This window comes from Phallusia mammillata, chromosome 5 (genome assembly GCF_965637545.1).
Source record: "Phallusia mammillata chromosome 5, kaPhaMamm4.hap1.1, whole genome shotgun sequence".
Lineage (NCBI taxonomy): Eukaryota > Metazoa > Chordata > Ascidiacea > Phlebobranchia > Ascidiidae > Phallusia > Phallusia mammillata.
In genome coordinates this window covers 23,967,176-23,979,858 of record NC_137256.1, presented here as the reverse complement: position 1 = coordinate 23,979,858, position 12,683 = coordinate 23,967,176, and the positions used below count along the sequence as shown (strand labels likewise).

The 12,683-nt window shown below is 37.1% G+C and overlaps 2 protein-coding genes across 2 annotated transcripts in view; both read right to left on the bottom strand.

Moving 5' to 3' along the window:
• The window catches only part of LOC145229711 (angiopoietin-related protein 1-like), a 3,939-nt gene extending 2,986 nt beyond the window's left edge, over positions 1–953 (bottom strand). The window contains exons 1-3 of the mRNA XM_080095044.1: positions 509–953; positions 324–444; positions 189–285 (exon numbers count right to left, since the gene is read on the bottom strand). Coding sequence (XP_079951170.1) covers positions 189–285; positions 324–444; positions 509–700 — 410 coding nt within the window. The 5' untranslated portion in view covers positions 701–953. The remainder of the gene's footprint in view (positions 1–188; positions 286–323; positions 445–508) is intronic.
• LOC145229710 (P-selectin-like) lies at positions 815–12,683 on the bottom strand. Its single transcript, XM_080095043.1, has 19 exons — positions 12,653–12,683; positions 12,394–12,570; positions 11,878–12,068; positions 10,990–11,212; positions 10,602–10,737; positions 10,404–10,545; positions 9,952–10,108; positions 9,305–9,484; positions 8,840–9,058; positions 8,561–8,749; positions 6,181–6,357; positions 5,718–5,936; positions 5,439–5,627; positions 3,978–4,013; positions 3,680–3,703; positions 3,335–3,516; positions 2,228–2,396; positions 928–1,098; positions 815–828 (listed from the first exon to the last, which is right to left on the bottom strand). The coding sequence occupies exons 1-19, from the start codon at positions 12,681–12,683 to the stop codon at positions 815–817; spliced, it is 2,826 nt and encodes a 941-aa protein (XP_079951169.1).

The window sequence follows — 12,683 nt, the reverse complement described above, 5'->3', positions numbered from 1 at the left end:
AGGAAGAGCGGCGAAACCGGATAATCTCGCACACATATTTCCACCGACAGTAGGTTATGACGTTAAATTGTATTTTTACTATATTTTTCTACATACCATTTATTTCTTAAAGTTCAGATAAATTTGATGCTCGTTTTTTTTCATGGGTTCGAACCCAACGCATACTATTTTATTAATAGGAATCATACCTGTACTGTGCGTAAGCCGTTGCGGCATCAAAATCTGTCATCTTTATTTTCAGTTTGCAGTTCTGTCCACTTGTCATTCTGTTTATTTGTTCCAAACCTGGGTTGTTTAAAGTTTTTGTCAAATTCAATTTACACGTTTAAACAAAATTGTTTTTTCACCCAGCCAGAATTCTCCTTCCATGTTTCCGAATCCATCTTTATATTCCTGCCAGTTTCTGTTAAAATCCACACTTCCGTTAAATCGTCGTTGGAAAACCTGCCATGCAGGAAATATATGAGTGTTGCAACTCGCTGTTGTTATTCTATACATTTCGATTTACCGTCCAACCTTCGTAACAGACAACTTTCTTGTTGTTACGTAATCGCTGGTAACCGTTCACTGATGACGTAGAGCAGGTGTCAGGCAGCAATCGAGTTTCTACGGCAACCAAGTTCTTCACCAAAATGCTCCCAGATTTTGTTTTAAACCACAAATTTTTGATTTGGTATTTTTGTCTATCTTTAAACTGCATATTTTTGAAGCACGTAATATATGTAAAGTTTTGAAATTGCTTATTTGGTTGCTAAGCACCACTAATACCTTAACAATCGATTCGGGTAAAGTCATTTATGTGAAACCATTGCGGTCAACTTAAACGTTCTAAAACATATGTGTTGCTTTTCTAAAAATACCTAATCAACACTAGAACAGTGTACTTTGTTGTTTGCGTTTTTACATTGACGTAAAATCCTAACATACCTGTACACCTCGGTATTTCTCCAACCCAATCACCACTCTGAGAGCAGCTTGGGGAATTCACCCCATTTAGTCCCTCATTGCACTCGATAGAAACCGTTGAACCCGTAGCGTAGGAATTTTGTTGTGGAACCAGACGACCTTCGACCACTCTGAAACTCCTGCACCCTGTCACTGCAAAAGCGTTTTAATTAAAACCAGGAATAATCTTAATGTTTCTGTAATTCTGCAAATACATCACCACAGCGCAGTTTTGTCAAAGAGTTTATTGAAAGTAAACTAAAAATGTATTGTGTTTGAAATTGCCACGTAGTAAAATGTGTTCTGCAGAAAAAATTTTGTCCGCCCTTTGGCTTGTACCTTATATGCATTCGGAATTTTTATTATGGGTCCCCTTCTCTGAAGGGGACACATATTGATTTTACTCGAATTCGTTTTTGTTTTTTTTCTTCTCAAAGTTTGTCCGACCCGTTTTTCCATCAAATGTTTGATGGATTTGGATGAAATTTACACAGATGGTAGATATAACTATGTAGATGTGCATCCCACTTTGTTTTTGTTAATAACCCCAGTATTCACCCCGCTAGCCCCCTAAAATGGGTTATTTTCTTGCCAAAGTGTGTCCGACTCGTTTTTCCATCAAATGTTTGATGGATTTGGATGAAATTTACACAGATGGTAGATATAACTATGTAGATGTGCATCCCACTTTGTTTGTCTTGATAATTCCCAGTATTTGCCCCAGTAGCCCCCTAAAATGGGTTATTTTCTGCCTAAGGTTTGTTCGACTTATTTTTCTATCAAATGTTTAATGGACTTGGATGAAACTTATACAGGTGGTAGATAACGTTATGTAGATGTGCATCCCACTTCGTTTTTGTTGATAACCCCAGTATTCACCCCGCTAGCCACCTAAAATGGGTGAGTAAGAAACAGTGTCGGAATTGGCTAAAATTTGGGTAGCATGTTGACTACGATTATCTCTTAAAATGCACTATTTTTAACTTTACATGTGTGAGGACCCATGAGTTTCTGCCTGGAGAAACAACTAAGGTTATAAAAGATGATGGCTAATATGCGACCCAATACAAAATAAGCATAGGAAATATATTACTGTTTCAAAATAGGTTATAGTGTATGTGCAACAACAAAATGTGCCAAGTCACCCTTCTAGTTAGTTAGTAACATTGCATGAACCTTGTGAAATTGTTTTACTCTGCTACCGGTGAGATGAATAATGTGAGTGATTTTACCCACATGTACCAGTTGTGGTATATAATTGTTTACAAAACCAGCACATTACCTGCTGTTACAGTTGCTGTAAAACCTTCCGCAGTCTTTGATGCGTCGCTAAAGAATATGAGAGAAATGTAGTTGCTGGACGAGTGCTGCACAGCTCGATATTGGCAGACACTTCCCTTCAGTTCATCGATGAGAAGTTCGCTGTCTTCTGTTCGGTTGGAGTTGTACAACTGTAGAATATATTGTTAAGTGGATTAGTATGTTTTCCTTGCAGGTGAAAGTTGATGGTTTAGGTCAGTGGTTCTAAAACAGGACGGAATTCCCTACTCATGGGATTGTGTCACAATATTAATCTCTTCCTGGTTGTCTGTGCTATGTGTTATTGCTTCATTTGCCACATATAAGCTGAGTAAAAGAAATTTATTATAAAAATTTATCAGTACAGTGCATGATAAAGTTCATGATATATATATATATATATTTAAGAGGTACAAAGAAAATATTGAAGGCTATAAAGCTTATAATTTGCATTAAAAAAGAATTACATTAAAATGTTAATGTAAACGATGTGTTAGCAAACTAAATTTGTAGGGGGGAACTAGATTTGAATATCGACTAAAAGGATGCACAGGACAAAAAAGATTGGGAATGAATTTAGATCATCTCAGATATCGAGTTTGGTGTGATTGTCTTCTCAGTCATGCAAATCTTATCGATATATCATTAAGTTGAAACCAAGTACCGTATTTTATGGACCATAAGGCGCAATCTAAATCATTTTTTTCCTCATAAATTGATCGTGCGCCTTATAAGCCGGTGCGCCTAATGTATGGATCAAGTAGCGCTTAATTGCCTAGGCTACACTCAAAACCAGTACCGATACTATCATTATATAAATAAACCACCGTCTTACACAAAAACTACGGTAAACGCAACTACCAACTGTGATATTCAGAGCTTTATGAGCTTTATACGGGACTTTACTGAGCTTTATACGGTAACCCATACTCCTTAAAATACGTTGCGTTCTATAGTCCGGTGCGCTTTATGTATGAACAAAAAACTAATCAAAGCAATTTATTGACAGTGCGCCTTATAGTAGGGTGCGCTTTATGGTCCGTAAAATACGGTAGTGTTGCCATAACATTCTGTATAATTTAGAACTCACCCCAACACCATCGCAACACAATTCTGTTTGGAAACGAGTAAAGTTGACTTGTATCCTATATTGACTTGGTGCCGTCAAAACCATTGAACAATTCTGGCTGTTTCCATAATTGTTTGGGAAATTTGGTGAAGTGATCACCACAGGACTGCCGGGGGTGATTGTGACATCATAGTCGGAGCAGACTAAACATTATAAAACACTGAACTGTTTTCACTTGTCACACAAAGTTGTGTTGGAATTGTTATCTAATTGTGCTGTTTAAGTGTATAAGTATTTAAATCAATGGTATTTTCTTTAAAACATTGCAAAACATTTTTGATTATCACAATAGATGAAGTTACTTACATGATGCTGTCACTTCTTTTGGGCCTAAAAACAGGTGAAAATTTTGGTAAAAGTGTAAATACTAAAAGGTACTAAAATGTCATCAAGTATGCCTGCTGCTGTGATTGTCGGGGATGTCGCAGTTTGTGTTGTTGATGTCATAGCTGGTGTTGTGACATCATTACACAGTCTTGTGTTACAACACCCATTAAAACTAGTTGCTGTATTTGTTAGTTGTACTGCTGCAGACAGACTTCCGTAAACATCTCACATTCTTATCACTTTACCAACTTGACTTTAACACATGAATGGGATCTACCTGTGACTTGTGGAGTTTGTGCACTGCTTCCAGTATCTGTTAAAAATAATAAATCAATAAAAGCATCAAAATTTGTTTGTGATGCAATTCCTGCTTGTTGTGAGGGTTGGTGATGTCATAGTTTGTGTTTTTGATGTCATAGTTTGTGTTGTTGATGCCATAGTTTGTGTTGTGACATCATTACACAGGTTAGTGTTACAACACGATTTTTTTTTGCAGTTGGTAAAAAATTGAGATGAAATTTACACAGATGGTAGATGTAGTTATGTAGATGTGCATCCCACTTTGTTTTTGATAACCCTAGTATTTACCCCGCTAGCCCCCTAAAATGGGTTATTTTCTGCCTAAAGTTGTCCGACTCGTTTTTTCATCAAATGTTTTATGGACTTGGATGAAATTTACACAGATGGTAGATGTAGTTATGTAGATGTGCATCACACTTTGTTTTTGTTGATAACCCTAGTATTTACCCCACTAGCCCCATAAAATGGGTGAGTTTGTAAACAATGTCGGAATTGGCTAAAATTTGGATAGCTTGTAGACTCTACAATGTAGAGTATTGACATTTATAGTTGTCGATTGTTGTGTTCAACCCACAACATTTACCCCACAAGCCCCAAAAGTGTAAAACGTATTTGTATGTTACTGGCCACTACACAATAGTGTTACAAGGGCAACCAGGTGTATGTTACTTGTTGGTGGGATGCTTGGTGGACATTATTGCGCCATGGCAGTTAGAGGGTTGGTAACAGCACTATGACTTCAGAAGCACTAAGGGTTGTTGCTCAAAACACCTCTAGTGGTCGAAATTTTAAACATTTTGCAGTACTGTTGATTGAGTCATTGAGGTTTTATATTTTTTTTAGTTTGGTGTCAAACCCATTAGTTACCCTACTAGCCCCTTAAAATGGGTCAGTTTATTAAACAGTGTCGGGAAATATATTAATGTTTCAAAATAGGTTATAGTGTATGTGCAACAACAAAATGTGTTAAGCCACCCTTCTAGTTTGATGCATGAGTTAACTTATTTATGCATCAGTGATTTGCTTTTTGGCAGTTTGCCAAGCTGTTGTGCTTAGTGTTCAGTAGTTGATTTGTTTGGCTGATGTTCAGTTCAACTTTCATATCGACTTGTTTGCTGTATATGTTTATGCTTATGTTTATTAATTATGTACTTTTTGTACATTTGAATACGAATAAACTGAATTTGTGTTGTGAATATCTGTAAGAGTTTCTGTAATCCAAAATACCGTTTAACGCTGTCATTGTGAATTTGATTTGAAGAAAAACCAGGGCGCTCTGTTATTACGTTACAGACTATAAATCGATTATTTTTCGGCATGCCAAGTAAGTATATAAAAAACTAAAAAAATCTCAGGGCAACAATATTTTTGTGTCCATCTGAACTGATCACAGATCACACAGGATAATTCAAAAATTAGCATAATTACTACATATTACCTCGACAACTTGGTTGGGTTCTAGACCAACTTTCGGAATCCTGACAACGAAGCGGTAATGCGTTGGTCAACGTGTAGCCAGATGAACATGTGAACGAAACAACTGTGTCCACTGGGTGGCGCAACCCCTCTTGAAATACAGGATTCATTTGTCCGTTGATAATTCTTCTCAACGGTGGGCAAGTTTTTTCTGCAAAAACGCGGAACACGTCAAATGACCTGACAGGCAATTAATTTTTGTCTTTTGCGGACAACGCATTCTGTTTATTAACTGACTTACTAACACATGAGACGGTACTTGGGTTGGTATTCCATCGTTTGGTTGTAAGACAGGTATATGTGACCGAAGTTTGATAACTTGTGCTGTTAATCTTGTAACCATCTCGGCATGTGTAACTGACTCTAGTCCCAGGGAGGTGATGTCCTTGACTTTCACGAGGAAACGTGATCCTAACCTCGCCATTGTCAATCCAGCGCGGAAAGTCTGGACACTTCAGGTCTGCAAAGACGGTTTAAGTAATTTGTTTGTGAATGTGTGTGTCTATTCGAAGGAGTCATATAAAGAGACCTAAGTGTGTTTTGTTTAGCCACTTTACAAGGGTCAGTTACACACATTTCAACACTGGATATTAAATGTCGTTTGTGTGCTTAAAATATTTGAGTTGTAGGAAAACAATTAAGTTTCTTCTTAAAAACCCAGCCCACATTGGTGTTCATTAATCTGTTGACAAAGTCTAACATACCTGTACACATCGGTATTTCTCCAACCCAATCACCACTCTGAGAGCAGCTGCGGGAATTCATCCCATTTAGTCTGAAGCCCTCATTGCACTCGATAGAAACAATTGAACCAGTAGCATAGGAATTTTTTTGTGGAATCAGACGACCTTCGGCCACTCTGAAACTCCTGCACCGTTTCACTGCAAATGCGTTTTTTAAATAAAACACGGAATAATCTTAACGTCTTTGTAATTCTGCAAATATATCACCAGAGGGCAGTTTTGTCAAAGAGTTTATAGAAAGTAAACTAAAAAACGTATTGTGTTTAAAATCGCTACTTAGTAAAATGCGGTCTGCAGAAATAAATTTTGTCCGCCTTTGACGTGTTGTTCTAACTTAGTAATTATGGGTCCCCTTCTCTGAAGGGGACACGTATTGTTTTTGTCTAACGCGGATTTGTTCCCACGTTTTGGTCAAGAACGAATGGTTCAAACTTTTTCAAATTTACACGCATTACAGATATTGGTCTAAAGATGGTCCATGTGAATTTTGATCCCTCTGTTCACCCACAGCCCCTCAAAACGTGAAATTTTTAACGCGGATTTGTTCCCACGTTTTGATCAAGAAAGAATGGTTCAAACTTTTTCAAATTTGCACACATCATAGATATTGGTCTAAAGATGGTCCACGTGAATTTTGACCCCGTTTGATCCCTCGTTTCACCCACACCCCCTAAAACGTGAAATTTTTAAAACGGCTATACTTGCTAAATCAGATGATTCTGGATTTTCATACTTTTTTGAATGGTACATTGCAGCGTATTTTAAAGTATTTTGTAACTTGAAGTTGTATATATCCATTTTCACCCCTTTACCCCCAAATATTTTTACCCCCAATATGTTTGTTTGTTCACATGTTAATGAGGTCAGAAATACAAACTTAACCTGCTGAAATTTTAAACAGCTGTGGATAGAGTGCTCCTTGTTGGCTGTTAAAAATTTCAGTGCAATCGGCTCAGTAATAATAAAAATATGTTTTTACATGCTGTCTTTTGTCAAATTTGTGCACGCTCAGTGCACAGCTGACGCAATAGGAGTGATTGACGATAGTGGCGCGTGGAAAAAATGCCTCTGCATCATGCATGAACGCAGTCGTCACTTGACCAATTTCTCACTGGTTTGAATTAAATGTTACGATGTTAGTGATATTGCGCTGTAAACGTTAACGCTGCGGGGTCACGGCAGGGACAGGCGATGCGTATGACGTCATGACCGTATTTGCCTGTCGCTCGGTGCACAGCTGACGCAATGGGAGAGATTGACGATAGAGGCGCATGGAAATTCACGCATGAACGCAGTCGTCACTTGACCAATTTCTCACTGGTTGGAATTAAGATGTTACGATGTTAGTTATATTGTGCTGTAAACGTTTAATATATAGGTCAACTTATTCGTGTTTCGAAACACAGAGCGACAACGCAGCACGATTTGTTACACCTGTGTAACGTGACTTCTCAAACTGAAAGCATTAATAAAACTGTTTCAGAACAGGTTTTGGACATAAAAAAAACCAGCTAAGCAATTGTATTGTTGATATGTAGAAACTTAAGGGCGCCAGGGAACGCTATGTGCGGATACAAATCATGATTCAACAAACAAAGGGTTCAACAAATTCAACAATTTTTGTCAACAAATTCAACAAACTGTGACTGTTACAAAACAAAACTTATTTCTTTAATACGTTAAATGTCATCTGTGCAATTGAAATTCTTACCTAGCATATGCATGCGCCATTCATCCTATTATGAACTCAAAATATATGTGTGTGTGGGGACCTATTGGTTTTTGCTAGCAAAAACAATTATGTTATAACAGGCCACAAAAGTATTGGTACCATACTGAATGTATGCATCAAATATATATCCCTTACAATTATAATGAATGGTGCGTAAATATGACACAGTTTCTGTAAAATGGAGTATATAGGAAAACCACTATTCCAGTTTAACAGTGATTGTGCCCTATTTTTGCTGTTACCAAATCGCATATGCATATGTGTGGGGACCCATTAGATTATGTTTGCAAAAACAATTATGTTATAAAGTGCCAGGAAAAAGATAGTGACCCAATGAAATGTAGGTGCCAAATATATATCCATTATAAATATAGTAAATGGTATATGTGATACATCGTTAAATATGATGTAGTATATATAAACTGGCAACAATAGGAAAACCACTATTCTAGTTTTTATTTGATGCTGGAGTTAAACTATTTATGCATCAGTGATTTGTTATGTGGCAGTTTGCCAAGCTGTTGCTGCTTAGACCTTTACCTAGTGTTAGTGTTTAGTTGTTGATTTGTTTTGCTGATGTTCAGTTTAACTTTCATATTGACTTGTTACCTCGACACTTTGGTTGGGTTCTAGACCAACTTTCGGAATCCCGACAACGAAGTGGTCTTGTTTTGGTCAACCTGTAGCCAGATGAACATGTGAACGTAACTTCGGTGCCCACTGGGTGGCGCAACCTCTCTTGAAATACAGGATTCATTTGTCCGTTGATGATTCTTCTCAGTGGTGGACAAGTTTTTTCTGCGAAAACGTGGAACACGTCAAATGATCTGACAGACAATTAATATTTGTCTTTTGCGGATAACATATTCTGTTTATTAAGTGACTTACTAACACATGAGACGGTACTTGGGTTGGTATCCCATCGTTTGGTTGTAAGACAGGTAAATGTGAGCGAAGTTTGATATCTTATGTTGTTAATCTTGTAACCATTTCGGCATGTGTAACTGACTCTAGTCCCAGGGAGGCGATGTCCTTGACTTTCACGAGAGTACGTAATCCTAACCTCGCCATTGTCAACCCAGCGCGGAAAATCTGGACACTCCAGGGCTGCAAAGACGGTTTAAGTAATTTGTTTGTGAATGTGTGTGTCTATTCGAAGGAGTCATATAAAGAGACTTAAGTGTGTTTTGTTTAGGCACTCTACAAGGGTCAGATATACACATTTCAACACTTGATATTAAATGTTGTTTGTTTGCTTAAAATATATGAGTTGTAGGAAAACAAGATTAAGTTTCTTCTTAAAAACCCAGCCCACGGTGATGTCCATTAATCTGTTAACAAATTTCAACATACCTGTACACCTTGGTTGATCGTTAACCCAAAGACCATCCTCTGTGCAGGTTTGAGAACTTGTCCCATTTAGTTGATAACCAGTATTGCACTCGATGGTAACAGTTGAGCCATGGGCGTATACACTTCGTTGTGGAACTAGGCGACCGTTTTCAACTACGAAACTCGGACACTTTATTCCACCTGAAAAGCGCCATTGGAAAAAAACAAATAAATATTTTCGATGTTTCAAAAATAATTTAGTGCATTATATCAGTAAAATATATAATGCAGAAAATCAAAATATACTTTTAGTGTTACGAGTAGAAAAATATTCCACACTTTTCGGACAACTGTTCAAGAAGTTTTACTTTACAGAATGGACTTAATCCCAACAAAAGTTGACATGCGAGTTTGCCAGCGAGTGCAACTGAGAGCTAAATTTGAAATGCGTTTAAGAGTTATTTGTTTCAGGCAAAAGCTTGAATGAAACATTTTATACTGCAAATTTTCACGTGGAAAGTTTCTAATGGTTAGACAAGATTGTAACGGAAATTTGCTTTGGGAATTATGATGCATAAGTTACAATTATAATTTGTTTTTCAAACTAGTTATTACAAAAACTGATTTCATAGTTTAGAATTATGGGTAATTAAAATAGACGTATTTACCAATAGTTGAATCAATCCAGCTCTGAACTTTGGAAACATCAGTATAAAATCCTGGAAAGCGGAAACCAGTATTTCTGTCGACTTTACCGCATCCGTGTCCAAAACTGACGATTCCAAGTTGAATCCAACAGGATTCAGAGGTGTTTGGGATTTTGTACTGCCAGTAGAAATTTACACCATATAAGTCCACTCAGAAAGATTACTTTTTTTGATAACTACGATTTAGGCAAATAGCCTAAATATTCTAAATTCAAACTTTACTCCAAATTAACCAGGTTATCGCGCTTGTGCTGGAACTGGCATTATTACGTATTTCACCAAGTATCGTAGTACCACTGTTAAACTAATAGCTTCAAGTTTAAATTAGCTCATTAGTCAATTAATCTGGCGGTTTTTACAGATTTAAACGTGGTATTTTCTGATACGTGAAGCATTTCCTTTTGCTAATATACCTTTCGCATCAAAGGTCCACCGCTGTCACCCTTGCAAGCATCCGATACTGCACTTGTTTCAGATCGAGCACAAATCATACGATCTGTATACCTTACATCGAGTAAAGTTTCATGTACTATTTTGTTGGCAGCAATTTTGCATCTGAAGATAAAAGTATGACATGATTTGGAGACAGATAGAGTAGCATTTTGCCTTACGTTGAGTCAGGTTGAATTCGTTGCGTTGCTTGTTGAAGTTTGAATGGCATGGTTTTGCGTGTCAAATTCGTATAACCGAAACCTGTAACAAACACCGGTGCTCGATCTTCAGTGAAATGATTCGCAAGCCACTCTCCTAAAAGAAAAAAATCTTGTTCGGCGTTGTTGGGTTATTTTATCCAAATTGTCTTGCATCGTTTTTTTTCTTAGCTTCACTGTTACATGAGACTTGACTACAACAAAACATTTCAGTGATCATATTTCACTTAAAGGTATATTTCGTTCAAATTCACATTAAATCTCTACATGTAGCCTATCATTAATGAGAAAGTATTGCAGTTAATTACACAATAAAGCTTGGCCAATAGGACGCCCGACAGGAAGTTACCTTTCTTGAGACACTTGACATCTTCTGAGTCATTCTCGTTTATTAATCTGCTTCCATTTTGGAACATATAGTTTTCTATCGCAATACATGAGTTACTGCAGGGAAGACATATAGGGTTCACATGGGTTGAGAGTGGAATTGTTCCGTTAAACTCAGGTGCGCTGTCGGTCCAAATCCACACTCCATTTTCTTTGATGGTACTAAGTCCCATGCCCACGCGAATCTGAAAAAAACAGTTACAAAACTATTCAAATGATACGTCTCTTTTCCTTTTATGTCCGCAAAGGAGGATCCCTTGCACTCACACGACTGGAATCCTCCTGTAATTATTTTTTGAAGGTCACTGCATCGACTCGAAACTAACACTGATTTTGATTTGCAAAATGATGTTGGCCTAGGTCCAACTGTACCCTGCTCGATTTGATATTATTTGAGGTCGTTTAATATTTAACAAACTTTTAATCTCACCAGTGCAACATCGTAATCATAGTTGTTTCTTTCATATCGGTCATATCGATCGAACCGGTCATGTACAACAATATTTCTCGGTTGAAACACAATCACATTAGAGTCGATGTTACTTCTTCTGTCAGGTCTTCTAAAAATCCCTTCCAAAATAAGAATATAACTTTGTTGTCATGTAACATACAATGCAATTTGCAAGTATTTTTATCTTTTATTACCTACGGCCACTGCAAAGCGTTTTGTCCAATTCTCAATGTTGGAGTAACGATCAAATATATGAGCTGCTGTTAGAACCCAATGTTGATTAATCAGAGTTCCACCGGCAAAACTACCCGCAAAGCTCTAAACAATTACACAAATTCGACCAGGTTAGCCATCAAGACCGAGGAATAAAAGTCAAATCGGTCAAGCTGTTTGTTTAACATGAACAGTTTTAGGGCATAATAAAACTGTACCGTTGCTTACGTTATAAACTGTTCCGTGCTTGACCATAATTAAAGCTTGCCACGGCCAAGACCTGTCTGCATTAATTCCTCCGACAACTCGACCAACGGATCGGGAAGGTGAAGTGCTTGTGTTTACGTTTACAGTTTGTCCACACTTCAGTTTTATACCTACATGAAAATATTAGACTGTTAAAACAAATTTGCCTAATGGCGTTTCACTAAAACGTGAATAATGCGCATGCTTTGATTAGGTAATCTGCAACTTTCGCAAATTAAATTAAAATATTTTAACAACTTTTTCATTTGTTATTTTAAAAAATTCGTTAAACTTATTCTTATCAGAAAAATTGTTTTTAAGATTTTATTTGCTGTTTGATGTAAGGATTTTGATGGAAAATAAAAGGCTTGCTTACAGTAAACCGGCTTTATATTGTTCAAAGATTAAAATGTATAACAATAGCATAGTTCTTGCTTTAAACTAAAATTTGCTTACCCGTGCAATTTGCCATTCCTTCCCAATTAGCGTTTTCATTGCAAATTGCCCAAGCACTACCAATGTTCTCATAACCTATGTTACAGGCAAACTCAACCCGAGACCTGTAGGTGAAATCAATTCCCTCGGATACAACAGAACCATGATCAGGTGCCACTGGTTTATTGCATCGTAAAACTGTCACAAATATACATACTGAAGTTTGTCGCTACAAACCAAGTGGCTTTGAATGGAACAGAATTAAAACATATGAATTTACCAAGACAAAACGATAGTTCGAATACCTTCAT

Coding starts and splice junctions, on each gene's coding strand:
- LOC145229710 (XM_080095043.1), bottom strand. CDS start 12,683: ATGAAGGTATTCGAACTATCGTTTTGTCTTG. Junction 6,358..8,560: donor AACCCAACCAAAGTGTCGAG/GTAACAAGTCAA, acceptor ACGCATTTGCAG/TGAAACGGTGCAGGAGTTTC. Junction 5,628..5,717: donor AAGTACCGTCTCATGTGTTA/GTAAGTCAGTTA, acceptor GCGTTTTTGCAG/AAAAAACTTGCCCACCGTTG.